The 27,120-nt window shown below is 57.6% G+C and overlaps 1 protein-coding gene across 1 annotated transcript; it reads right to left on the reverse strand.

Moving 5' to 3' along the window:
- Positions 1-28: 28 nt before the first annotated feature.
- Positions 29-27,116, reverse strand: FHAD1 (forkhead associated phosphopeptide binding domain 1). Its single transcript, XM_074161442.1, is given in 29 exon segments — positions 29-112; positions 1,195-1,360; positions 2,304-2,524; positions 3,297-3,392; positions 3,766-3,893; positions 4,417-4,552; positions 5,490-5,595; positions 5,597-5,669; positions 6,041-6,156; positions 6,749-6,908; positions 7,618-7,733; positions 8,701-8,954; positions 9,195-9,284; positions 9,504-9,611; positions 10,075-10,212; positions 10,537-10,607; positions 12,792-12,987; positions 13,364-13,516; positions 13,896-13,979; positions 16,166-16,273; positions 16,686-16,790; positions 17,176-17,241; positions 18,582-18,712; positions 19,498-19,621; positions 21,035-21,265; positions 22,412-22,503; positions 23,611-23,881; positions 26,601-26,807; positions 27,021-27,116. Coding segments are annotated over 29 exon segments (3,927 nt in total).
- Between the last annotated feature and the right edge of the window lie 4 nt (positions 27,117-27,120).

Below are 27,120 nucleotides of genomic sequence, written 5' to 3' on the forward strand. Positions count from 1 at the left end.
CCAACCCGAGGCTTGCATGGTACCACTCCTACGTGCTTCCCGTCTTGAGGGCTTCTGCCGTGTGTTCTTTGGCCTTCAGCTTCCCCGAGCAGAAAGGCTTCTTGGCTCCAGGCTGCGGAACAGAGAGATATCGAACGCCACATCTGCCGGTGAGAGCTCAGCACGGCCTTCGTACCGCCTGCAGGACGAGCCTGACCTTCCCTTCTCCGTCACTCTACATGGCCCGAACCTATCGCCCTCCATCTCCGGGAGCGGGGATGCTGCCACGCAGCCGAGCCCAGATGAGCTGCAGAGCCCCGGGACACCCGGGACAGCCTCTCGGGACGGACAGGCAGACCACGGCATCCAGGGTCCCTGATGGATGGAGCTGGCTGATGCGGGAGTCGGGTATAACACGGAGCTCCCGTCTCCTCGCCCGGGATCTGCCCCGCCGCTGCTGTAGAAGAGCACGGCCACCCACGGTACTCCACAGCCAGAAAACTCTGCCAGACCCACCACAGGTTCCTAACCCATCACAACAGCTAGGTCAGTGCCTTGCATAGCGCTCGCGGCTTCTGCTGGGCCTCCACGCCGAGCTGCATCGCCTTTCCGGCTGCGGTGGGCACACCACGGAGGTGCCCCATGCAAGAGAGGCATCCCCAGAGCCAACGACCCTCTTGCCGCTTTCGGCCCCAGAGGTCCCTCACCACAACCCCGGCTCCTCATTTACCAAACCCCACCTGAGCGACCGCCTCAGAGACGGCAGACCCCTGCGTCTGCACCGGCAAGGGGAGATGTTTCCTGCAGCAGTGGACACCTCGCTTGCTTGTCCCCCCCTCGTCCCTGTGTGCAACCAAGTGACCGGAGGGCCTCATGCCTTCCCAGCTCTGCCTTCTGGAGAATGGCCACCGCCTCCTGGAGGCTCCTCCGCCTTGTCCTCTGCAAGGCTCTGGGTCGCACCAGGAGTCACCTTCCTTCTACGTGTAGGACTTGCCTCGGGCATCTCCCCACCATCTGAGCATCCGGGCTGTGCCGTGCGTCCCCTGTGCCTCCCCCAACATCGTCAGGGCAGACGCGTCCCGTGGCACCTCGTTGACCCCGGAGGTGCCTGCTGACCACCGGGACCTGCCTTTGAACACCCGGGCATGGGGGTATTTGGCTCCTGGGGCTCCAGGCGTCCTCACGGGCCCCGCTCGCCTGCTCCCGCGTCCTCACCTTGTGCAGTTTGGCCGCTCGCAGCAGCTTCTTCTCCTGGCTCAGCTGGAGCTGGGTCCTCTCCAGAGCCTCCTTCAGCAGAGCCTTCTCCTCTGCCTGCCTGTAGGCTTCATCTTCCAGTTTGGCCATCTCCTCCCGGCACTTTTGCAGGGAGGCTTGGCTCAGCCTGTGCAAAACAGGAGCGGGGGGACTGTCACCGCATCGACACCCTCCCCCCACCCCGACTGGGCTCTGCCTGGAAGAGGACGCTTCCAAGCAACACCGTATTTCGCTTGCGTCCCTCTTAGCAGCCACCACCCCACAGGGTGACACGGCAGGACGTCAGAGCGGCTCACGCCTTGCAAGGACCCGCACACGTTTTACTAAGTGTTTTCCCTGCTCCGATTCCTTACGGCACGGCCAAACCCCTCTCCTCCTGCCTTCCGTGAGACCCAGTTCCCACCTCTTGGCGGCTTCCCTCGCTCTACACGGGGTGCTGGCTGCAATCCCTTACAGCGGGCAACCCTGCAGAGGGACTCCGGGTGGCTGTGCCACCACTGCCGGCTTGCAGATTGCTATCAAACCTCCTTCCAACTTCAACTACGGTGGCATACCGACACTGACCCAGACATATCTTTCCACGCTGCTTTTTCCAGCGCTGTGGTCAAAAAGACCCCTGCACGTGTGCAGCAGCGGGGCTTGCACCACCCGGGGTTCCTCCCTGCTCCCTCACGCATCACCTTGTGCGGCACCTCCTGGAGCGGCAGCATCTCCTTCGCTCCAGCCAGCCCTCCCCATCGGCTCCCACGCCTGCCTCGCTCCCGCCGACACCGTCCCTCCACCCCGGCCGATGCCACCACCGTCCCGGGGTCTGGCCACCCCGGACAAGGGACTCTGCCAAGGTTTCTCCACCTCCATCACTGCTCGCCTGCCTAAGGCCCTGCGAGGGTCTCTGTTTCTCCTGACGTTTCACGTTTAGACCCTGACCACGACACGACCGGTTCCCAGCGGATGGACAACAGGGCAAGGGGCTGCTCCACTCCTTGCCCCGAGCTCCCTGTCGCTTTGTGTCCCGGGACTCGGTCTCACTCCGACCGGTGGCCACTCGCAGCCACCTTGCCTGTCAGTACCTGAGCTGCTCCCCGTTGGCCTCGTAATCTTTCACCATTTCTTCTTTTCTCTCCAGGCGACTCTTGAGGTTCCTGATCTTATCGTACAGCAGCTCCAGGTCCTTCCGTCGCCGCAGCCCCGCTTTTTTCCTCTCCTCTGGAGGAAGGTGCTTCAGAGGCTGCATTCCTGACAGCTCCTTCACCTTCATCAGGCTCCCCAGAGCACCAATTACGTCAAGGTACTGTCGGAAGAGCAGGCGATGCATTATTTACCAGGCCTGCCGATTCCTCCGCCACATACCGTCACACCGCTCAGCCACCTGCTTTCATTCTGCTCTACTGGGGAGATGAAAATGTCACAAGGAAACCGCTGCGCGCATTCCCCTTTGTTTCACTTCCACGTGTGCTTTCCCTGGGCGAGCTTCTCCCAGCGCTCCTACAAATACAACCAGCCGGGAATCACCCCTGCTCCGGAGTACCTCCCACCCTGTTTCACACCTTGCATTCGATTCCCAGCCACCAGACTCGCGTGGGTTGGATTTTTTTCCTTCTTCGGGATGACTCATTTTCCCCGCTGGACATTTTTCTGCCCTTTTCAAAGAGGGAGGAGACCCACTTCCACAGCCCACCCTTTGTGCCCACCCAAAGGACACCTCCTCCGGCAGCCACCTCCGTCGCTCCACAGCCTCTCTCGCATCACTTATCAGGCGCGTGACTTGGTGCGGGTCTCTGTCCCCTCCAACCCTAACTCTCTAGAGATTCAGCCCCTGACTGCCCGAGGGACTGTCCCCAAGGACCTTAGGTGGGAAGGGGGGAAGGACGCACCGCTGCATGCCCTGGGGTGCCAGGACGTCCCAGCAGACGCCTGGCACACCCTGGGACCTGCCATAGGCAGCGCATCCTCGACCGCATTCCTGCAGAGCCCCGATGCCAATCACTTCTGCAACGTGTCTGAAAAACATCTGCTCTCTACAAGCGCCGGCTACCATTTGACCAGGTCTATCGCTCACGTACCATCTTCTCGCCGAGGTCTGCCACATCCTCCGTCTCCCAGCTCGCTGCCCCATCAGCGACCCCGTACGAGCCTCCGTTAGGAACCTGGCCAGGAGCCTGCACAGACAGGGACAGACCAACAGAGCTCACGGATCGCCCGGCTCTGGGTTGAGATGCCTCGAGCCTCCCTTCTGCTGCACGGGAAACCCCTCCCCCGCCCCCGGCAGCACCGTGGTACCCAGCTGGGACAGCCTGCAGCATCCCAGCGTCCATGTTACGGGACAACCTGCTGCTCCCGCCAGGAGCCGTGACCCTCCCTTCAAGGAATGTCTTCCTCTGGGCTGCACCTCACACACTGCCCGATTCCACGTCTCCCCTTCTCCCCCCAGGGCTTCTTCTCTCGTTTATCTGGAAGCCCAGTTCTCCCCCTTCCAGTGGATACTTTCCCGACAAAGTCACAAGCACCACGAACCGCAACCTGCCCTCTCACCTTGCCGGCCTTCAGTTCTGTTCCCAACACGGATGCGGTTTCCTTCTCGAGACCTGTTTTCTGGACGATTCCCTCTGGTAAGTCTTTCACCAGGACCACCAGCGGCTCCACACCCTTCTTCGTGACAGCTGGAGGCAAACACACACCCACTGAGCGGACCCACTCTCTGTACGACGTACTGTGGCTTCATCCCACAAACACTGTGAGGCTCACCAGGTTTCTTTTTCCCCGTACAGAGACCATACATGGAGAGATGAATTGGCTACGGAGTAAAACCTGCAGGCCTTGCTATCCGAGTGCTTGGGCATCGTAGGGTGCAAACCTATTTCCCTGCTGACAACTCCGGGGTTGAACCACAAACTCCTACTCTACTTGGAGCCTCGCACAGAGATGGCGCTGTTTCTCCAAACCACCCTCCACGCAGGGATACACACGATGAAAAGGAATCAAAAGACATTGAGACAGGGCAAGCAGAGGATTCTCACGGTACTTGCAAGGCTTTGCAAGACCACAGCACCCAAGGCTCGGTCTCTTTAGGCACCAGCTGCTCTCTCTCGCCTCGAGGAGAGCGTGGGAGTGATCGCGCACAGCGCCAGGCTCTGCCAAAGGAAACTGGATGCATCTTCCCCTTCTGGCGGTAGCCATGCTCACCTGGGCACTGCCTCTTCTCCAGCATCTTTACTCTCTCCCGGAGCTCGGCCAAGCCTTCTTTTTGGCGCCGGATCGTCTCCTCGTGCCTGAGGCCTCGACATTGCGCACCGAGGTTGACCAAGTCCAATGCTGGCTCCTGGAAGAAGAAGATTGACCGATTCTTGCCCGTTCCGCATCCGGCTCGCCACAAGCTCCGCTTGAACCTGGCTTAACCGCAGCCTTGCTGGAAGATGCTGGTCGCTTGGCACAGGCCAAGAGGAAAGCCCGCGAGCACCTCACCCTACACCCTCGCCGTGGATTTGGCGGGGTAGGAGACCAGCATCACAGACCCCTTATAGTCTCTGCTGTGCCAACCACGCTCCGGTGAGGACATCAGCCCTGCCGATGCTCCAGAGAGCTCGCGGAGGGACAGCGCGTGGCTCTGAAAGGCCAGTGCGAGGCAGTATTTTTCTCTTGCGCTTTGTGCTACCGCGGAGTGTTTACTGCTTCCATGGATTCGCAGAATCGTCTGGGTTGGAAGGAACCTTACAGATCGTTAGGTCCAACCATCAATCTAACACTGCCGACTCCACCACTAAACCGGCTCCCTCAGCACCACCTCCTCCACCTGTCCTTTATATACCTCCAGGGATGGCGATTCCACCACTTCACAGGGCAGCCTGTTCCAGTGCCTGACAACCCTTTGGGTAAACTACCTTTTTCCTATTATCCTTCCCAAACCTCCCCTGACGCTCCTTGGGGACATTCTCTATGCACAAATACCGACAGACTTTGTGGTCTGCGTCTATACACCATCTCATGCATTATTCTCTTTCAAACTACACCCCTGCACACAGACACGTGCATTTCCCTCTTCCAGCCCCATCCAGCTTGCTGCATTCTGAAAACCATCCTAAAATCTGGGACGGAGGAGGCCCCGCATCACACCCTGCACACGGTTACTGTTGGCAACAACCTGCCCACTCGGGTCTGGCCACCGTTGCCCCACGGCACAGCTCGGCGAGGGGTGGTCTGCTCCCCAACCGCGTCTTCGGCTGGTCTCTGTGCTTCCTCCCAGATATCCCAGGCGATACCTCCCGCTCGTCATCTGGCTGTGAGTCACCGCTTGGCCCCCACACATCCAGCCTCTCTCGCTGGCACATTGTCTGCCACTGCTGCGGCACAGGGTGTACGGTTCCTACAGTCCCTCCATCTGCTGCCGCAGCCACCTTCGAGTTCTTCCCCTTTCCAGCGCCAGGGAAACCAAAAGAGAACTCAGCACAGGAGAAAAAGGAACGTTTCTTCCTGTCCTGTGCCACGAGCTACCACTATTCCTGCACAATCAACCCCTTTACAGCTTTTGCCTCCACCAAGAGAGCCAGCAAGGTTGGGAGAAGGAGGAAATGCTTGCAGTTCTCTCCCTAACCCGCCATCCCCTCTAATTGGCAATTATCGCAGCCGTTAGTACACACACCACTTCACGCTTCCAAAGTGCTGTACAAACATCACCTCATTAGCCAGCTCCTGCCTCAGCCGCCTTGGAGCTCGGCTGGGCATTGCTAGGTCCCACCACGCTGCTGAGGAAGACCATGTGAGCGATCTATACTCTTCCCCAAGCCCGGACCTCGGCAGCCTCCTTGCAGACTTACCCTCTCGCAGGCTTCACCCACCCGCAACGCCGTCCCAGGAGCATCCTTCTCAGGACCGGTGTCCTTCGTCACTTCTCGGGAGGCATCCTCCCGGCAGCGGGCTCGGGCTTGCCTGTGCCAAGAAACAAGACCGTTGTGGGACGCTGCGACGGATGAAGGTCGCCCGAACAGCTTGTGGAGAGCAGCACCCCGGGCTCCCGCCGATGACTACCATGGCGTGGGTGGGAACATGCACTTAGTTACAAGTGACTTGGTTACACGTCCACTGGCACGAGCCCCGCCAAACCCCCGCTGCAGTTCCTGTGGCGCTTCCGTCGAGAGAACATTGCTGCGCCCAGTTCCGCTGCTCTCACACGTGGCTTCTGCTCTCGGGGAGACAACTCAACGGCTTCAAAGATTCACGGAACGGTTTACGTTGGAAGGGACCCTAAAGATCATCTCGTTCCAACCCCCCTGCCCTGGGCAGGGACACCTCCCACCAGACCAGGTCGCTCCAAGCCCCGTCCAACCTGGCCTTGAACCCCTCCTGGGATGGGGCAGGCACAGCTCCTCCGGGCAACCTGAGCCAGGCTCTCACCACCCTCGGAGTGAAAAATTTCTTCCCGAAATCTGCTCTCAATCTACCCTTCTCTAGTTTGAAGCCCTCAGCTGCTGGGAAGGTACAGAGCAGCTTCTGCAAAGCATCAGGTCGCAACGGCACGTACCTTAACTCTTCAGCTGCTGTCTCCAGTGCTTGATCCTTCTTCTCCACCAGGCTGGACATCTGGGAGAGCTTCTCCCGGAGCAGGTTCAGTTCCCGCTCTTGCTGTTTCACCCGGCTCAGGTTCTGCTCCAGTTCCACCTTCTGCTCCTCGCTCAGCTCCCCTGGGCACACAACAGCGTCCTGGGTTTCTGTCTGTCTCATCACCTGGCCCTGGCGGGTCTCCACTGAAATGGATCTGCCCCCTTTCCCCAGTACACCCTCGCGGGGACCGTCAGCAATAACGGACCGCGTCCCCGCAGACCCTCGCCCTGCCCTTGACACCTATCGCTATGGCAATTTTCCTTCATTTTGTATTAGAAGAGGGTCACCGGCATTTCCTGAGTTGCAGACTTTTACCTTCCACCCATTCTTGTAGGCTCTGCCCCCGTGGTCACGTTGCACCGAGAGCAAGCCGTGCGCATCCCTCCGTTTCCAGGCTCGGTCTCCTTTCTGCCTGCTCTGCTGGGTTCTCCCCGACAGCCTCCCCAAAGCACCACCATGCCCAGTGAGGAATCCCGGGCCAGGCTCTCCCAGTCTCCCGCCTTGGGATACCCTCGGCCTCAAGGAGCCCACCAGTCGGACTTGGAGTAAGACGGCCTCCGTTTTGTCCTCCCGATCTCCATCTGGCAACCCTCGCTCACCGTCACTTCACCGAGAGCGGGGAGGAATTCCCCTTCCCAAAGGGAATAAAGGACCGGCTGCTTTTCCCCACGCGGGGCCACAGCGTTTACTTCGGGACGGTGACATCTACTTCCCATGATCTGCACGTTCCCACTGGTACCCACCTCTCCTGTTGCTGCTGGGAAGCGGGAAGGGAAGATGGAAACCCACCTCTCATGTCCGACATCCTGGCTCTGGTTTCCCCCAGCTCTTTGGTTAGTCTGGCGACGACGGTCTCCTTGGACAGGAGCGCGCTCTGCGCCGCTGCCAGCTCCTCCCGGAATTTCCTGAGAAAGATCACGGCAAATCTCGCGGTTCGTTTGCCGGACTCGTTTCACGGAGCCTGCGCCCGCCTTCCCGAGCTGCATCTCACGATTTATACGTACACGTCACTCGATTCACTGCCTTTTCAGTGCCGTAGGTTCGTGGCTGCGGCACTGGGACCGGCCAGCTCGCTCCCTCTCACCTGGAGCCCTCTGGATGGCACGGCAGATCCCTCACACTCCACCCGCCACCACTTTGACCCTCTAAGCACTTAAGCCCACCTCAGCCCAGCAAACGGGCTCTCTTCACCGCCACACACCGAAAAGATCTCGGGACAAGCTGCAGCCGGCCCCAGCTTTTCCCAAACCTCTCCTAGCTATACCCGCTCTTCTCTGAGCCCCTCTGACCAAGACCACCCCCAGCGAGTGCCCCTTACCTCAGACAGCAGCGTGACACCGGGGCAGGAGACACCTCCAGCGAGGCTCCCGACGTCAACCTGTGGGCACCGTCCCCAAGTCCTACAGGACACAATATCAAGGGCCGGTGCCTTCTTTACACTGCATACGCATCGCATTCCTGCTTCTGCAACATAGATCCTTTCCTTCACGACAGCTTTGCGGAGCGAGGAGCATTTCTTGGGAAGCCTGTGTCTCTTAGGCTCCAGTTCCACCACTGTTTAGACAGTTCCTTACATCCTTCCGTGCCCAGGATCACTTATCCCTGGGTGCAGCCCGCGGTGCTCCAGACTCATTGCTTTCAATAGCAAAGATCCCTCTTCCGGTGGGAAAGCCCTGCCTGCGACCACAGTCCCCAAAGCCACCACTCAATATCCCGCAACTCCCTGCAACGTGCCTTCTCTGGGGACTCTCCGGCCACGTCCTGCATTCAGGCAAACCTCAAACCAACGTCTAGCACAACGCCTTCCACAGCAGCAAGCACGCTACTCCATCTCTACATAAATTCCACGTTAACCAAGAGGGTTCCCAGTACAGACTCATCCCGTGCAACCCTTTGCTACCTTCCATTTTTTCCACAAGCGCCGCCTTTTCCTCCTCCAGAGTCTTCTGCTGCTGTTTGGCCTCCAGCAACCTCTCCTCTAAAGCCACAATTGTCAGAGCGTGTTGCTTGCTTTGCTCTTTATATTCCTCTCTTTCTTCCTGCAGCTTCTGCCTCTCCAACTCATTCTCCTCCTGAATGGACTTGAGCTGCTCCTCTTGCGTGACAACCCGCTGCTGTAACATCATCTAGGAAACAAGACGTGTTATCTCGGTTGGGAAGCATCACACGTGTTTCCCTTGGGGATTGGCGTCAGCATCGTCTCTCCTGGCTGGCAGGCAGGCGGACCGAGGGAAGGGAAGGATTTCCAGGAGGGGACAGGCTGCTGTTCTCTGCCCCCTCACTCAGCAGGGACCGGGGAAGCCTTCTTCACCCAAACCATGTCTATGCCGCTTCCCCAGGGTGCACACAAGGGTCGTTGGAGCTACCTCTCGTGTTGCGGCTTCCTCCAGGTTGTGCACGGCTTCCCGCAGGTTGCACTCTGAAACCTCCTGCTCCTTTGACTTCCTTTCCATTACCTACGTAAGAACAATAGCAGCAACAGAGGACTTGCCAAGCTCACAAAAATCCACCTTTCTCTCTGTAGATATGCATCTCTGTGTGTTTGGGGGGAACAAAGACCCACCACTGTCCGTCTACGGCCATGACCAAATGGGCCACCACGCTACAGAGCACTTTCAGACCTATTTCACGCAGGCGTCAGCAGTTCTGCTTTACCTCCCGTGCGTGCCACTGACCTCAGTCAAGCTCCTCAGGTGGGTCTCCAGGTCTCGGATCTTCTTCTGTTCCTCCTCCACACATTGCTTGCACTTGTCCTTCTCCTGGGCGACAAAGCTCTCCAGAATCTGTTAATTGACAGCCCACAGTTCCGGCACAGAATAAACAATATCATCTGGCAAAATAGCTCAACTCCAATACGGGAGACCCCCAGGAGGGTCACTGCTCCGGAGCAGAGGCTCGTTATGGGAGAAAAGCTGGCCAGGACACGAGGCCACAAATAACGCGATGCCTTCCTCAGCTCCCGTATCCTGATGGTGCTCCCGGCTTACAGCTTCCTCCCTGGGACTGACGGGCAGCAGCGCATCCTGCCGTTACCCAGATGCTTCCCAGTTCCACCGCGGCTGCTTTGGGGAGTGACAGTCACCCACATCAATAGAGGAGGAGAGCTGATACCCAGGCTCCTGGGACTATGCACCCAGGCGTTTCGGGACCAGAGGCTTCTTCCTCTCACAAGGCAACACCATTAGATACACACCCACTTTCTCTGCATAACAATCCTTTTCCTAAAAAACAACCGTGCCACCATACCTCTTTGCTCTCTTTGTCCTTTTCCAATACAATTTGCTGGATTTTTATCTGTAGGTCTTGCTCGTGTTTCGCTTCCAGCTCCTTCACGCGCTCCCGCAGCAGAGCAGCCTGCGACTCCCGGTCCCTCTCTAATTGGGCCTGGGGGGAGAGAGCAGATACCGAGGAGATACAGGGACCGCGTCAGCAACAGGGCAAGACGTAAGCCTCCTGAGGACACTCGCTACCACACAACTCGACAAAGAGATACACCCTCCACCCTTGCCACTTTATACAGACACCGGCACGTTGACAGGGGGCTTCGTCTTCTCCGTTCCCCTGCAATTAGTGCAGACCCAGGGACTGCTGCTACCGAACATTCCCAAATCGGCTCCCACACCCGCTCGCTTTGGATTACCACCGTCTTTTCCCATCATAAGGTCCCCAACCACCACGGTCTACATACATACACACACATTTCTGTACCTGCAACATCCGATTCCTCCGTGCAGCTTCCTGACTGTCTTCCACCAACCTCCCCAGAGCAGCCACCGGCCCTGCAAAAGCCACCGGCGTCTCGCTGTATGGGGTGGTCACGCATCCCACGTATATATATACATACACACACCCCCTGCAGCACCCTCGGGGGCCCGGGGATGCCGCTCGCCTCCTGCCAAAGCTCCCTTTGGCCACTGCTGACCTTCAGCCCCGGCCCTCATCCCCCTCGCCTGCTGGTGGGTGTCCACGTTCCTCCACAGGCAGGAGAAGGGACCACCACTACCTTCCCAGACAGTCACCGCCGGCACTAGCTGGGATACCCAAAAAACACACTCAGGGTGGGTTTTCCTCCAGGCTGGGCCAGAGGAGGTGCTGGTGTTGGGGAAGGAAAGACCCGTGGCGACACTTCTGCCTTGCACCCACAGACCCTCGCTAGCCTGAGGACCCTCACTAGCTTCCTAGCTACGGCATTCCAGCTCCGACATCCCCTCGGAAAAGCTCCTAGAGACCAGCCGAGGGTTTCCCCTCTGCGTCTACCACAACCACGGCACATTCCCAGCCCTGGGAGCTCGTTGCTGCCGCCGAGACAACGCTCTGCCTGCTCACACAGCCCAGCTGCCTGCTCCCACCAGGAAATTTGTTTTCCTTGTCACACGCTGCCACCCATTTTGCTGCGTCACCCCATCTTCTCTGAGCCCGACGCTTCTGCAGGAGCCGAGGACGGCTCGCTGCTGCACGACGCTCCCGGTGCTACAATCACCCCCTGCCAACCACGGCGGCCTCGCAGCTCCTCCTGCCCCCTCGCCGAGGCCACGGCACGTCCTGCACCCCTGTGCCATGCTCAACGCAGACGGGAGAGTGATGCTCGCCCTTCCCACACTGCTGTCACAGCAATTACTCCTCTGCAGCAACACTCCACGACACACGATGCTTTGACATAGACCTATGCTTTCCTTTCCACACACCCTTCGCCTCACATTGTTTTTGGAAAACTCCTCACAGCCACTGCTCTGCTGCTCCACGACAGGGGTTGCGCAGGAATCACAGACTCATAGGTTGGTTTGGGTTGGAAGGGACCTTAAAGACCATCGAGTTCCAACCCCGGACACCTCCCACCAGACCAGGTCCCTCAAAGCCCCCTCAAACCTGGCCTTGAACCCCTCCAGGGATGGGGCAGCCACAGCTTCTCTGGGCAACCTGGGCCAGGCTCTCACCACCCTCACAGCAAAGAAGTTCTTCCCCAGCTCTCATCTCAATCTCCCCTCTTTCAGTGTCAAACCCACTCGTCCTGTGGCTCCACTGTCTGATCCAGAGTCCCTCCCCAGCTTTCCTGGAGCCCCTTTAGGGACTGGAAGGGGCTCTAAGGTCTCCCCGGAGCCTTCTCTTCTCCAGGCTGAACCCCCACGACTCTCTCAGCCCCCTGTCCTCGCAGCAGGGGGGCTCCGGCCCCCTGCTCATCTTCATGGCCCTCCGCTGGACCCGTTCCAACAGGTCCCTGTCCTTTCTGTGCTGAGAAAAGAAAGGAAAGACAAAATACTTTGCAACATCGAGACAAGGGGATCAGATCTCAGCCGGTGCCACAGCCACAATCCAGGACAAGAAAAGTTTCCTATATGTCACCAAGGATAACACCCACTTTGAAGCACCGTGATATCAGCACATCAGGTCCAGCACACGCAGACATCGCATTCCACAGACAAGCCCCACAGAGTCCCACGTGTGGCAGCGGTGTCGCAGAGGCAGGGAATAAGAGCAGGCACGCTGCCCGAGCACACCGACCCCGGAGAAAAGCCTCGCTCGAAGAGCGTCACAGGACAAAGACAACCATCCAAGACACCAGCTCCTTGACTGCCATCAGAACTTCCTGCACCTGGGATGCAGGAAGGGATCCAAGCTACGAAACGGGGTTGCCTGCATGCCACCAGAACATCTACCTTCATCACGCCTCGATTCACTCCCAGACACAAGCCCCCACAATAAGGACCTCTCGCACCTCACCAGCTGGGTTTAGTCCGGGGAAGGCTGGTACTGTGACGTACAAGCGATGCTCCCTCCTGTTACCCCCTCCCCTCCTCGTGCTTTCCCCCCAAAGGTTTCTTAGTTGCCCAAACTGCCCGAGATTTGCCCCAACGCAAGGGCCTACTATCCCTAAGAGGTGGCTCATGCTGGGCTTTCTCCTCTAGCTAGCCAGGACATCCCACCTGGAGCAGTGTCCCCCCCCGGACACCCAGCGGGACACGGACCTTTGCCGGAGGCGTGTGGGTCCATCCCCACGCTGGCCAGGAGCTGCTCCACAGCCTCCAGCCAGGACAGGGGGACGCGTGCCATTTCCACCACCGCTGCCCCGATGGCCGAGATGGGGGAGACCAGGCACACCTCCTGCAGCCTCCCCAGCTCCCCTCGCAGGCTGTCGCCGCTGCAGGAGCTCCTCAGGCACGCCTGGAGAAAACACAGCCGGTGAACAGGCTACCCTCCGTGCTCAGAGGGCTTCTGGGACTTGGCACACAACACAACATCTCTGAGAAAGTCCTGGCTACAACCACGTGAACGCTTTGGTACAACACTTCATGGGTCGGTATCTTTGGTGGAAACGGCTCCTGGCCGGCCCAGGGGAGGACACACTTCTGCCACACCCCCTATTTCTTTCCAACCAACGCTTTTTGGGGCTACGCTCGCCTCTGGCACACCTGGAGAGCTGCGCACCGGCTAGTGCGCATCCACAAGTGTGTCTTTGGACCTATCCTCGGGCCAAAAAAATGCCCTGCGCCGCTAATCTCCTGCCCGCTAGCTGGTCATCAGTATTTAAAAGACTGACCTGGAGCTCGTGCAGGGATTTCTTGAACACCTCGACACTTTCGGACACCTCCTTCTCCTTCGAGAGCCGGGAACTTAATTCCTCCTGCAGACACTTCTCTCTCTCATGACTTCGCTGGCTTTCTTCGGAGACCTGCCTCACCTTCTCTATCACCTGGCAAAAGCACGTGAGGGAACTGGAGAATAAGGCTTTGTATTCACACCCTTTTCCTGTGGAGGGACCTTGGATTGTCTCAGCAAGCGACGATTGAGACTTGCGTCAAACTGGAAGCCGCATCAGACTCCTGGGCTTCAAGAGCCCGCTGACTCCATCCAAGCTTTGGGGGACAAAAAGGATCATATCTCCTTCGCATCCCGGAGCCGTGCCATTAACCTGGGAGAGCTGCAGCACGGTTTAGGATCTAAAGAAGCTTGGCTGCGACCAGCAGTCCTGTGGATGGAGCAGACACAGTGGCCATTCTGCTCCATCTGACTCGAGCCAATTTGGGCTTTGGAAGCACTGAGCATCTCCGTGCGCTGGTAGCCACACTCACCTGCTGCTCCGCCACAGCCGTCCCTGCAGCTCCCGCTGCTGCTGGAGAACAGGCTCGCAGCACTTGGGATTTGAAGGACTCCAGCTACAGCAGAGATCGACAGAGGGAAACACCGATCTCTGAGCATTCACACTGACTTTGCTTGCTGCTCTACCCAACCCTCACACGTCAGTGTTAAGGGCGTCCCGGTGCCTGATATCTCCGTCAGCGAGGCCCCGTGCGTGTGAGGGGAGCACATCGCTTTGGTGCACACGCTTTCATCACCATGCACCTTCACAAGGGTTCCCCACCAACCCTCCTTGAACCCCAACAGCTCGCGCTCTGCCGGCAGCGAGGCCCTGTGGCGTATCCCGTCCCTTACATTGCCTCCAAGCTGCCCGGGGTGATCACCAGCACCACGCACCGGGGAGGCTGACGACTCCCCACCACCAAGCACAATGTGACTCCTGAATATCTGCTGCCCTTCAACTGCTGGGGGAGGGTTGTTCAGCCTGGTCTCCAGGGAGACCTTATAGCAGCCTTCCAGTCCCTAAGGGGGGCCTACAGAGAGATGGGGAGGGACTCTTGATCAGGGAGGGGAGCCATAGGACGAGGGGGAACGGGTTTTACTCTGAAAGAGGGGAGATTGAGATGAGATGTGGGGAAGAAATTCTTTGCTGTGAGGGTGGTGAGAACCTGGACCAGGTTGCCCAGAGAAGCTGTGGCTGCCCCGTCCCTGGAGGGGTTCAAGGCCAGGTCGGAGGGGGTTTTGAGGGACCTGGTCTGGTGGGAGGTGTCCCTGCCCAGGGCAGGGGGGTGGAATGGCATGATCTCTAAGGACCCTTCCAACTTAAACCATGCTATTATGCCGCGATTACTATTACAGAGGGCTGACACCCATCGCAAAGGACAGACTGCCTGAGCCAAGCAGTCACTCCATCCCACACTCCAAAAGGGATTTCCCATGGCTGACTCCTCTTTCCTCCTGCGGAACCGTCGGGGCAGGCTGGGGACAGCTGGGGATGCCACCCAGCCCCTCTGCAGAAGAAGAGGATGAGCATTCCTAATGAGGTTAGTGCCTTACTTCTCTAGTTACTTCTCTATCCCACCTCATGCTGGCTCTGCTGGGGCTTCCACGCACGGCTGTCCCTGTGCTAACCTACGTGACGGACCCAAAAGTCCACATCTGCCCTTAAAAGCTTGAGGTTGCCCTTCGACACCACGCTGCACGAATAGCAGGGTTTTTTTCCAAACGTGTACTCAACCAACTCCCAGCTTTTCCTGCCTCTCCCCAACTGGGCTTCATAACAAATTCACTCTATCAAAATTCTGCATTGCAGTTTAACGGGGGAGGAGGGGGGCACTACCTTCTTGGGCAAGGCACGGCTTTATCCTGGTGATCTAGCACCGTGTTATTCTGAAAAGAGCTGTCCGTGCTTGGGGCATTCCCTAGGCACGGAGAAGGGTTTGCATGGGACCTGGTACAAGTATAGAGAGCACAGTGCATTTCTGTACCCTATTAAACTCCCCGCATCTTCCACCATGCCGGCACAAATCCTGTGGAAAAGCCTATTATACTGCATCTGATGTCAAGTTCAGCCCTGTGACACGGTTCGGTGCTCTGGACTCTGCATTCCCTATCACAGAATTGCAGAATTGTAGGGGCTGGAAGGGACCTCTGGAGATCACCCAGTCCAACCCCCTGCCAGAGCAGGGTCACCCAGAGCAGGTCCCAGAGGAACGTGTCCAGGGGGGTTTGAATGTCTCCAGAGAAGGAGACTCCACCACCTCTCTGGGCAGCCTGTTCCAGGGCTCTGGCACCCTCAAAGGAAAGAAGTTTTTTCTCACATTGAGATGGAACTTCCCGTCTTCCAGTTTGTGCCCATTGCCCCTTGTCCTGTCACCAGGCACCACTGAGAAGAGCCTGACCCCATCCTCTTGACACCCACCCTTTAGATACTGCTGATGAGATCCCCTCTCAGTCTTCTCTTCTCCAGGCTGAACTGCCCCAGGTCCCTCAGCCTTTCCTCGTAACAGAGATGCTCCAGTCCCTTGATCATCTTTGAAACCTCCACTGGGTTCTTTCCAGTACTTCCCTGTCCTTCTTGAACTGGGGGGCCCAGAACTGCACAGGGTGTCCTGCACTCAAGCGTTATGTCCTCCCTCATGGGAAAACCCATCCTTCGGCTGCCCGCAGCCCGGACTGCAGCATAAAACTAGATGATCTATATGGTCCCTTCCCATTCTACCCATTCCAGGATGCTCCCACTCACCCTTGCCTCCATCCCTACCTGCTCCCTGGCTCGCCCCACATCGGCTCGCAGCAGGCGCTCCCTGCGCCCCATCTCCTGCAGCTGCAGCGCTTGCCTGGCACAGGCTTCCTGCAGCTCCTCCTCAGCCTGCAACGACCAGAGCATTTGCATATCAAAGCACGACCCAAAACATCATGCCATCAGCACTTTTTACCCCGGGGCTAACCCACTATTCACATCAAACCACTCCAATTATGGCTGGGGAATCGCAGGAGGAAATCTTTCTGCAGGGGGTGGCTTTGCGGCATCGGACACCGAATGCTGCACTTTGCCTGCGTTGGGACTCCGGACCATCACCCATCCTTGACTTCCCTCCACATCACTCCACAGGGCAGGTCTTTTCTTCCCCGGAGCTCCACGGCAGAGCTCAGCACGTCTTGTCCCCCTTGCCCATACACCCTGGGGCTCACTGGTCCCCACCCCACGCCTCTGCCACCCCATGCCAGGTGGCCCGGGTCCCCGCCGTGCCCGTCCCTGCTGCCCTCCGCCGGCCGCTTACCTTGGCTTTCTGGGCCAGCTGGTCTCGGCTCCTCTCCTGCTCGGCGCAATACTTCTGGACCTCTCCCCGCAGCCCCTCCAGGTCGCGTTCCAGCTCCCCGATGCGCTGCAAGAGTCCCAGGGTCTCACCAGAGGAGCTGGGCATTGCCTCTCTGGAGGACTTTAACCCATAAGCCATACCTTTTCCCCATCTACCCTGTCTCATCACCCCCGGGAATTTCCTTCCAATCCATATTTACTGTGGTTACATTGGCTTCCAAGCGGCCTTTCAATCTTATTTCTGACAGCATCCTCCTGCCCTGCAGTGTATCATGAAAATTTTTACATTTTACGTTTCTCTGGTTCCTTATGCACCTTATGTGCTTTCTATTCCAGGAGCCGGATTCAAACCAACTCCCTTAAAATGCCCAGTTGTTTATTCCCTCGATGCTGCATTCCTGCAGTCGCTGCTCTCCCGTGTGCTCCATCACCCCAAATGACTTGAGACTCACGTTTCGGCACGCGAGAACTTCACGCTCTCCACGTTCGTGCTTCATTTCCTCTTTAATTTTAGAGCACTAAAACGAATGGCAAACAAGGAAAAACAAAACAAAACAAAACAAAACATCGGGGCAGGCAGATACTGTCATTTCTGCAACAAATGTCAACGATTCCGGGTACCGGGGTTTCAGAGCCCGACCCCGTTCTGCCTGCCCCGACGACCCGGGTCCCTCTTCCCCGTGCCTCCCTCCCCATCTCCCCGTATCCACAGAGTGGGGGAAACTGCAGAGGGATGCTCTGGGATGTGCCCTCAGCGACACGAGCACTCTAGACCACCAAGTGCCACCAGGATGCATCCCCAGGGCACCCGGTCCCAGCTCCAGCACTCCGACATCTCCCCTCTCCAGCGGTTCAAGGGCTGATCCCCATCATTCCTCTCTCCAGGGAGCTGCTAGGGGGAGATGCTCAGCCAGGTACGCGGTGGGGTGCTCTCTGCCTGCACCCCAGGGCCCCACACATCGTCTCCGTTACTTAGAATTCACAGCGAATCACTGAAATCCCCTGGGAGAGTGCCCAGTCAGCCAGCCAGAACCCAGCGCCTGCTCTGGCCTTGTTCTGCAGATGCTGCAGCTCTGCACGATGAGGAGAGAGCTGCAAACACAGCTACCACCTGCCGCCCAGTCCACTTTCCTTAACGGAAAAACCAGGATGGGCTACGGGGAGCCACGGGAAGACTTATGGAAGCTTTTAATAAAGATACGGACATACTTTTTAGCCGGGCCTGTTGCGACAGGAAAAGGGGTAATGGCTTTAAACTAAGAGAGGGGAGATTTAGACTAGATATAAGGAAGAAATTCTTTACAATGAGGGTGGTGAAATGCTGGAAGAGGCTGTAGATGCCCCATCCCTGGCAACAGTCAAGGCCAGGTTGGACAGGGCTCCGAGCAACCTGGTCTGGTTGAAGATGTCCCTGCCCGTGGCTGGGGGGTTGGACTAGATGACCTTTAGAGGTCCCTTCCAACTCGAACTCTATGATTCTAAGTCGAGGTTTCCATGGCTCCTGGGGAGGATCTTGGCACGGTCACTTTGCTGGTACAAACAGCTACTGTGCTCCCAGCGATGCAGGGCGCACAGCACCTGAATGCAGAACATGGAGGGGGATTCAGCTGGGGAAGGGGATACCCCTCCACGGCCATGGCCCCCCACCTCGGCACCACCGCGGCCCCATCGCTGCTACCTCCCCGCGGAAGGGCTCTGCACCTTCCACGTGGGTGCAGCCAGGACCCTTGGGTTCCAACAGCCACTCCAATAGTTGTTCTGGTCCTTAACGGAGGTAGGCACGGCCCTCCTTGTCCTAGTTTCCCACATTAATCCATATGCCAAGCTTTAAATGACTGAGCCCCTCATTAGGGATAACCTTGGCAGACACAACTGCTAGCTGGTTGTCCTTTTCTCGGTTTTCCTTCTTCGCTTTTTCCACCTCTTGCTTGAGTTGCTGCATTTTCTGCTCCTTGCCCACAATCTCCCTCCGCAGGCTGGCCACCAGACCTGAGAAAAACTACTCCGGTGAGAGGCTCCCCAGGCTCATCCCTGCCAAAGCCCTCCAGCCGCTCAGCGGCCATCCTCCCTTTCCAACCACCCTCACGCTTGGGAAGCTTTTGCCACGCCGTGCTGGACGCTGCTCCCTGCCAGCATCGCTAACAAGGTCCTTTGGGGCCTTGGAGGACGAGTGGCTCTTACAGATCCGTTTTGGCAGCCTTACTATGTCAGATCCCCTGCCCTGATGCCTCCTCCCTGCCAAGCACCGGATACAGTTCCCTTATCTCAGGCAAGGAAATCAAGCAGAACAGCTTGGCTATGCCGAATGCATTACGAAAGCCAATGTTTTGTGTACACATGAAATTCCTCGTGCCTGATAACCGCTGGGATAAAGGCCACTGGACAAGGCTGGTGGTCCAAGGTGGCCTTTGCGGCGGCAGCTCGGGTGGGCAGGTTCGCCCGGGGGGGAACGGCAGCCCTTGACACAGCACCGCCGTCGAGCAGCTCGCAGCCTGCCCTGCAAGCGGTGCTTGAGCCTTTTTGTCCTCCTAAAATTCTCCATCCCATCACTCCCTGCCTTCCACCCCCAGATTGTCCCGCACCCACCAGGTCAGACGCTACCTGCAACTCCCACAGAGCTTCAGGACACTTCTGTGTCCTACAGGGGTAGGAAAATTTCCATGAGCCACTACACATCATTTGTCGCCCAGACAGGTTTCCCGATGCTCGCTCATTATCATGAGCCAGCCCCAAAGTGCTTCATGCCCCTACGCGGAGCTCCGGGGATACAGCACCTGCAGCCAAAGCGTGCTCCCTCTTCACCTTCTCGCTTTCGTTCCGCAGCCTCCCAATCTCCAGGTCTCTCTCGTAGAGGGAATGGCAGAAAACCTGGCTCGAGCCTTTCTGCAGGCTGCTGATCTGCAAAACACAGATTTGCCCCAGTTCCTCCCCGAATCACTTATTAACTTTATTACAGTCCCCTTCGGAGAGGGAAATCCAGTGCCACCAAGTCACGCTCTGATGGGGCTGCTCTTTAGCATCCTTGACTAACTCTCAGCACGTTGCTTTGCATGGCGTGACCTTAAGTTCATTTTGGCCATTCACACTCAAATCCTAATAGAAAAGGCACGGAGAAGCCTCCCATGCCGGGAATCCTTGGCTGGGGCCGGGTGACGCTGCTAATGCAGTGGCAGACAGAAACACCGGCTGATTTATCGCCTTCTCGGAGCACACCCGAGTTATTACTCACAAACGCAGATCCGGAGCCGCTAATAACTCGTGTTCCCTTTTCGGCTGCAAAGACAGCTCTTACAGTCCCTACTGGAACTGGGGAGTGGGGAACGGTCTGTACCATCCACCTCGGCACATCAGCGCCGCACAGACAGCACGACTGCGCTTCCCACTGCTCCGACGACCCGTTTCGCACAGCAATTACTGGAGGGTATAGAAGAACGAAGCCACAGGTGGAAGAGGCTTTTGTCAGAGGAGGGAAAGCTGCTGGGAAGAGAGGCACCGCGCATCGTCTCCTCTCGCCGCAGTAACTGCACCGATGCTGACAGCGCCCCGAAATTATATCGCCTTTTCCCCAGCAGCAACCTGCTCATCAAAGGCTCCTCTTTACACCAGACAGCCGGGACGAGCACAAAGCATTTCACCGCCTCCTTCACACCCAGGATTAGACGGGAGGGCAGGATGGGACCAGGACGGGCTGCTGGAGATGCTCGGCTGCCGACCTGCGTGTTTCGCGTTGGACCAACACGTCGGATTGACCCTATCCCCAAGGCTGGAGATGCTCCAGGGGACTCCATCACCGTCCCTCCAGGACTTTTTCTGAGGTTTCATAAAACGTGAGCACATGCTGCTCGCGTATCCCTGGACGTGACAACTATCAGCCCCCTCTCCTCTACCCAGCCGCCTATTTTCACCAGGACACCCAGGGACTGTGCTGCCCTCGGGACGGGTATGGCGCCGGCAAACGCAACCACGCAGCCCGCTCCTGCGGCAAGTGAGGCAAGCCAGGGTTCCGGCTGTCCAGCCCATGGCAGTTGCATGTGCCTTTCCCCCACAAAATGCTGGTGAAGCTTCCCTCTCCCTCCCCAGTGCAGCAGTACAGATCCTACCACACACGTGGGACATTCGGGTCCCAGCTTCTTTGAGGGAAACTTGCACAGAAAGCTAGAAAATGCGCAAAATACAACCGGAAAAATCACGTCTTGTTTGGTTCCCGTAGTTCCCAAACCCGCTCCTCCTAAAAACTGGCTGTTACGCTCAAAGTACGTCTGTATCAGAGAGGCATTTTCCCTGCTCGGTGCCCACGGAAGCGTTCCGTACCTGTTCCCTCAAGGCTCTGATCTCCTCCGTTTTGGCTCCCAGCTCTCGGTCGAAGGTGAGCAGCTTCTGGGTCAGCTCCACCTCGTTCCTCGCCGCCGCCTGAGCCAGGGTCTTTGCCATCGCTGCAATCTCATCCTGCAGATCCCTTATCACTGCATCTTTCTGCTTTGATTCTGTCTCCATACCAGAGAGGTGACCGATTTCCTTCTCCACCTGCAGAAGCTTCTCACCCTGCGGGCATGTTACGGGGGCCATTTGTCACCCCAGCTACGGAGACGCCGGGCTGCCTGCTCCGAGGGGAACCGACCCACGGCCACGGACTGACACCGAGCTGTGTGGGGCAGTCAACACGCTCGAGGGAAGGGATGCCATCCAGAGGGACCTGGGCAGGCTTGAGAGGTGGGCCCATGCCAACCTCACGACGTTCACGAAGGCCGAGTGCCAGGTCCCGCACATGGACAATCCAGGGCAATCCTAACCACAAACATGGGCTGGGTGTAAAATGGACGGAGAGCAGCCCTGAGGAGAAGGACTTGGGGGTGTTGGTGGAGGAGAAGCTCAACACACCCCGGCAACGTGCACTGGCAGCCCAGAGAGCCTCCCACACCCGGGGCTGCATCCCCAGCAGCGTGGCCAGCAGGGCGAGGGAGGGGGGGGATTCTGCACCTCTGCTCCGCTCTGGGGAGACCCCCCTGCAGCGCTGCCTCCAGCTCTGGGGCCACCAACAGCAGAAGGACATGGAGCTGTTGGAGCGGGGCCAGAGGAGGCCACGGAGATGCTGGGAGGGCTGGAGCCCCTCTGCTGTGGGGACAGGCTGAGAGAGTTGGGGGGGTTCAGCCTGGAGAAGAGAAGGCTCCGGGGAGACCTTCGAGCCCCTTCCAGTCCCTCAAGGGGATCCAGGAAAGCTGGGGAGGGACTCGTGATCAGAGAGGGGAGCCATAGGACGAGGGGGAAGGGTTTTAAACTGGAAGAGGAGAGATTTGCATTAGATATTAGGAAAAAATTCTTTTCTGTGAGGGTGGTGAGAGCCTGGCCCAGGTTGCCCAGAGAAGCTGTGGCTGCCCCGTCCCTGGAGGGGTTCAAGGCCAGGTCGGAGGGGGCTTGGAGCAACCTGGTCTGGTGGGAGGTGTCCCTGCCCAGGGCACAGGGATGGGACTGGATGGTTTTTAGGGCCCTTTCCAACCCAAACCATTCTATGAATCTATGACTGCATGGACCCGCTCGCCCTGGCTTCCCATGTCCCACCATGCCCGTGTCCTCCATCCACCCAGCAGTCCCCTTTGGTGACATTCCCTGCAACCTGCTGGGACGCACGGTCAGACACACAGCCCTGGAGCAGGAGAGGGATGGAGTCTCTCACACCTTCCCCAGCATCACCTTCTCCTGCGGGAGTAAATCCATGTCTTGAGTTCCCAGGGAAGGGGCTCCCCCAGCACTGCTCACACCATCGCCTGAGACACTGGTCGAGACTGGAATGAAGCAAACACGACAGCCCAACGTCAGCGCGGGGACTGGCTGCAGGCATCCCTTCTCACTTGGCTCACATCTACTACTCTAAGGCAGCAGCTACTTTCCAGACCATGAGGTCGGCTCACAACCAGGAGATAAACCAACTACTCGGCACCAAAAAGACACCAGTGCAAACCGTCTGCACACCAGAGAGGAACAACTGGGACCCCAATAAAGCCTCAAGGACAGCACAGACGCAGCAGAGAAAGGCTCCTCTGGGTTTCCAGCATTGCCCGGCCCCACAGAAGAAGCTCTGCTCTGCTGGCTTCCCGCGTGTGAATAGCTCTGTTCATTTCCATCAGTGCGTGTGGATCCTTTGGGCTCTACTTCCCCAAAATCGAATGAACACAAGCTACCTTGGAGCGTGTGCTTCCCTTCCTTTGCCTTCACTGCAATTTCACCTTTTGCCTCTCCACACACCTTTATGCGCTGCCGCAACGTGCTGTACTTCACCACTTCACTATTGACTTTGTATTACTTGTGACTGTTCCAACAACCCAACCCCAAACCAGCAAAACAACCGGCTTGTGTATCAGGCCATAAAAAGCTACAGTCGTGGCAACAGCCTCGTTCTCCAGCTGTACTACTCCCTGAAAGACTTGCCTCTGCTCCACCGCTACTGTATTTTTAGAAGCGTATCAGCTATGGACCTAGTTTGAGGTTCCTCAAGGCAGCCAGTAACTACACTTCAAAGGAGGAAACAACATCGCTTCAAACAGGAGACGGGAATAGGTGCGTGAGTCACCGGTGCAGATAAAGTTAGTCATCGCCCTTCCCGATCACACGCAAGGGAAAAGGAAGAGGAAATGTCAGGCTCAGCTACGAGGGCAATGGCATTCCCCTTTAGATGTCACAGCCCATTTCCTCACTGACCCCAACGCCACCGAAGACCACACACGGACTCCCATTAGCTCCACTGGGCAAGGACTGGCGCCCAGTTGCTGCCAGCGCTGGTCACCTCTGAGCTCATAGCCAAACTACCCCTGCTTAGATCAACTCCACTCACCCCTACGGTGCTCAGAGAGGAGACCAGGCTACGGGCCACCAGGTCTAGCATCGAGGAGTACCTGTCCTCACCGTGGAGCTCCTGCTGAAAGGGTCCGGTGAGACGGCGGTGGTCACACTCCTAGCCCAGGCACTCAGGGGACGCTTCCGCGATGGCGGATGGGGCACGTGGCCGGCTGCTCCGGGAGCCCACCGGCCCGCGGAGCCGGGGGGATGGTGCCACTGCAGCGAGGGGAGGTGGGAAGGAGATGCGGGAGTTGAGGATTTGGGCTCTGCAACCACCTGGAGCTGCCCGGTCCACGCTGTGAGACGTTTCACGGGGGGATACGACATCTGCCATGGAAAAAATCACATTATCAGCACAATTTTAGGAAGGTTTTTAGCTCCTGATGTGCCTGAATTATGTCGTACACAATGCAGACAGGTCTGAATGGAAGCAACATTTCAGACCCTCCCATTTCCATTCCCAAGTATCACATTTAATTCAGGAAGCACCAATGCTTTGCTGAAACGGAAAGCAATTATGGGGGTTTGCTGCTATGTGAGCTCCTCCCTCTCTGTATATATTTGACCACCTTCATTTTGCATTTCATTTGCCAAATCATAAAGCTCCAGCTTCACGCCTCCCCTGGCTCACACACACGCGCTCCTGCCCTCTCATTTCCCCAGTTCCCCAAAGCCTCTCATTGCTCTCCTGGCTTCCCATGGCATCCATCAGACCTCACGCTGGGTCCGTCAGACAGGTAATTAGGACACTATCTGCTATTCTCCTCAGGAGCAGAACTTTCCAGTACGGTAGAGACAAGCCACCATTACAGTCTTGTATGTTTGCTTGCATGTAGCCCTCAATTACAAGGGCTGAAGTAAACATCTGCCGAGGTGGCCTTGGACCTCCTGGACCTTGGACCTCCTTGGACCTTGGAGTTAGACTAGATGATCTCTAGAGGTCCCTTCCAACTCCGAGAATTCCGTGATTCTGTGATTCCTGGCGTCTCACTGAAAGAGAGCCCAGGACCCCAGGACATGTTCCTCACTGCTCCAGCACCTCACCTTCTCCCAGAGCACATCTGAGCCCCATCGCTTTGGGTCGGGACACTGCCCTGGGCGCTTGCTGAGGGCTGGATCCCACCACGGCATCAGGCTACCCCTTTCTGGGCACTTCTCCTGGGCTCTGAGGCGCTGCACGGATGGGACCTCCTAAGCTGGGTGGTGTTCCTCTTCACAGCATGTTCCTCTACTACTACTGAAAACGAGCCAGACCTCCCTAGATTAGACACCGTCACCACTTCACAGGGCGCAACGCGGAGGTGATTTGCTCTCTGCAGTCAGCAGGGTCGGGCTTCAAAGCTCCTCCGCCACAGGAGGATCACAGAGCAATGAAGAGACACCCACAGGGCTTCCTCTGTGTCACCGTGGAACACTGCTTTCTGCCTCCATCCTACACATGTACTTCTGGAAATTAAAGAGCTGACAGTTCCAGTAACAACACATTTACCTAACCGCCACTGGCACCCTGGCTGCTCCGGCTTCACCGTGCAGCTAGGAATTTCTCTTATTTTCCCTTGGCTGAGGCTTTCTGGACCACTTTGGACTCAGCAGGTTAACTGGCTCCACCAGGATTCTTGCCATGACCTCCCCACCCTGTCTCTGGGCGCATGAACCCAACTGACTCCAACCAAGTTTGAGTTGTACATGGGCCCTGCTAGGAGACCAGGCTCTGCAACTCCCACTACCGGGCACGTAAGACACACGTTTCCGGGATTCTCTCTCAGTGACTATTTTGTAGGATTCCTCAAGAGCCAAAACAGCACAAATAGTACCAGATCTCCTCAGTCTTTACCCACATAATACCTCAAAAGCCCAACGACCTCCAAAAACGTCCCCAAACAGTTGGTTTTTTTCAGAGACAGGAGACTGTCACTACGTTCCACCACATTCTTTCCCAGGTTATAACTGCTTTGGGTTTCTCCTGCACCCCAAAGCCGGCGGCGCTGCCCTGGCCGTGCTGTGCCGAGCACCACGCTCTCTCCGGATACACACGCCGCTGCCAAGCACAGTACCTTTTAGTTCGCTCCAGGTTTGATCCCAACCCCAACTTCTCCTTTAGTAAGTAGCTTTTGAGGAAACATAAAACGCAAATAGAGAACAAAGGGCATTTTCCCGACCTACCTTTGCTCACGTGCAACTTGTCGTTGGGAATCCCGACCCCTGCCTTTCCTTTTCCTTTATATTTTCCCTACTGACCTGCCCGAGTTTCTTCAGCAGAGGGAGCTCAAGCTTTTCATTCCCACCCATTTCCTCCGCCCCCCCCCCCCCCGGCCTTTCCCGAGGATCACCCAGACCAGCTTGGGAGCCTGATCCTGCTCCCGGGGCCTTCCCTGGGCAGCAGCACCCACCTTTACACGGGGAGCCCCATCCACCCTTAACTGGGGACCCCCATCCACCTTTAACTAGGGAGCAGCACCCCATTCTTCCTTGGGGAGCCCCATCCACGCTTCCTTGGGGAGCAACACCCTATCCTTCCCTGGGGAGTCTCATCCACCCCTCCCCTGGGCAACAGCACCCACCCTTAAACGGGGATCCCCACCCACCCTTAACTGGGGAGCAAGACCCCATTCTTCCCTGGGGAACCCCATCCACGCCTCCCCTGGGCAGCAGCACCCACCCTTAAACGGGGACCCCCATCCACCCTTCTCTGGGGAGCAGCACCCCATTCTTACCCTGGGGAGCAGGACCCCACCTTTCCCTGGCCAGCAGCACCACAATCCTCACCTGGATAGCAGCACCCACTGTTACTTGGGGAGTCCCATCCACCCTGCCCTGGCGAGCAGCACCAACCCTTCCCGGGGCAGCAGCACCGCATCTTTCCCTGGGGATCCCTGGGCACTTCCCTGGGGAGCCCCATCCAACCTTGCCTGGGCAGCAGCACCCCATCCTTACCGGGGCACCCTTCCCCGGGGAGCAGCACCCCAATCCTCTCCCAGACAGCAGCATCCACTGTTACCCGGGTAGCCCCATCCACCCTTCCCTGGGCAGCAGCACCCATCCTTACCTGGGCAGCCCCATCCACCACCAGCTGGAAGGACGCTCCCCCTGAGCCGAAGCGCAGGATATCCCCTGGACTCACTTTCACGGCCGCGTTTTGGACCTGGCAGCCGTTGACGAAGGTGCCGTGGAGGGAGTTGAAGTCCTGAAGGACGAAGCTGTTGTCCCAGGGGGCGAATTCAAGGGCTGCGTGATGTTCTGCTACACCTGCGGACTAGGCACGGACAATCAACAGGCGAGCAGGGAAACCTGCTAGAAAGCAGCTCAGTTTTTTGCTAAATATTTGCCAAAACCCCCTCTCCTTGTTGCAAATCGGGGTGAAAGCGCGTTGGGAGCCCTCACATTTTGCAGGGAGGACCCCAGTGTGTCCTCCTCCCTGCACCCAAACCACCACCCGTTTCACGAGGGTGGGCTTCCTCGCCCCTACCTGCAGGACGATGTCGGCCCCTCCGTGCCTGCCGATGGTGGTGGTGTGCGGTTTCAGCTGAAAACACCCCTCTGAACTTTTCAGAAAGGCTCGCATCCTC

Source organism: Numenius arquata, chromosome 20 (assembly GCF_964106895.1).
Source record: "Numenius arquata chromosome 20, bNumArq3.hap1.1, whole genome shotgun sequence".
Classification (NCBI taxonomy): domain Eukaryota; kingdom Metazoa; phylum Chordata; class Aves; order Charadriiformes; family Scolopacidae; genus Numenius; species Numenius arquata.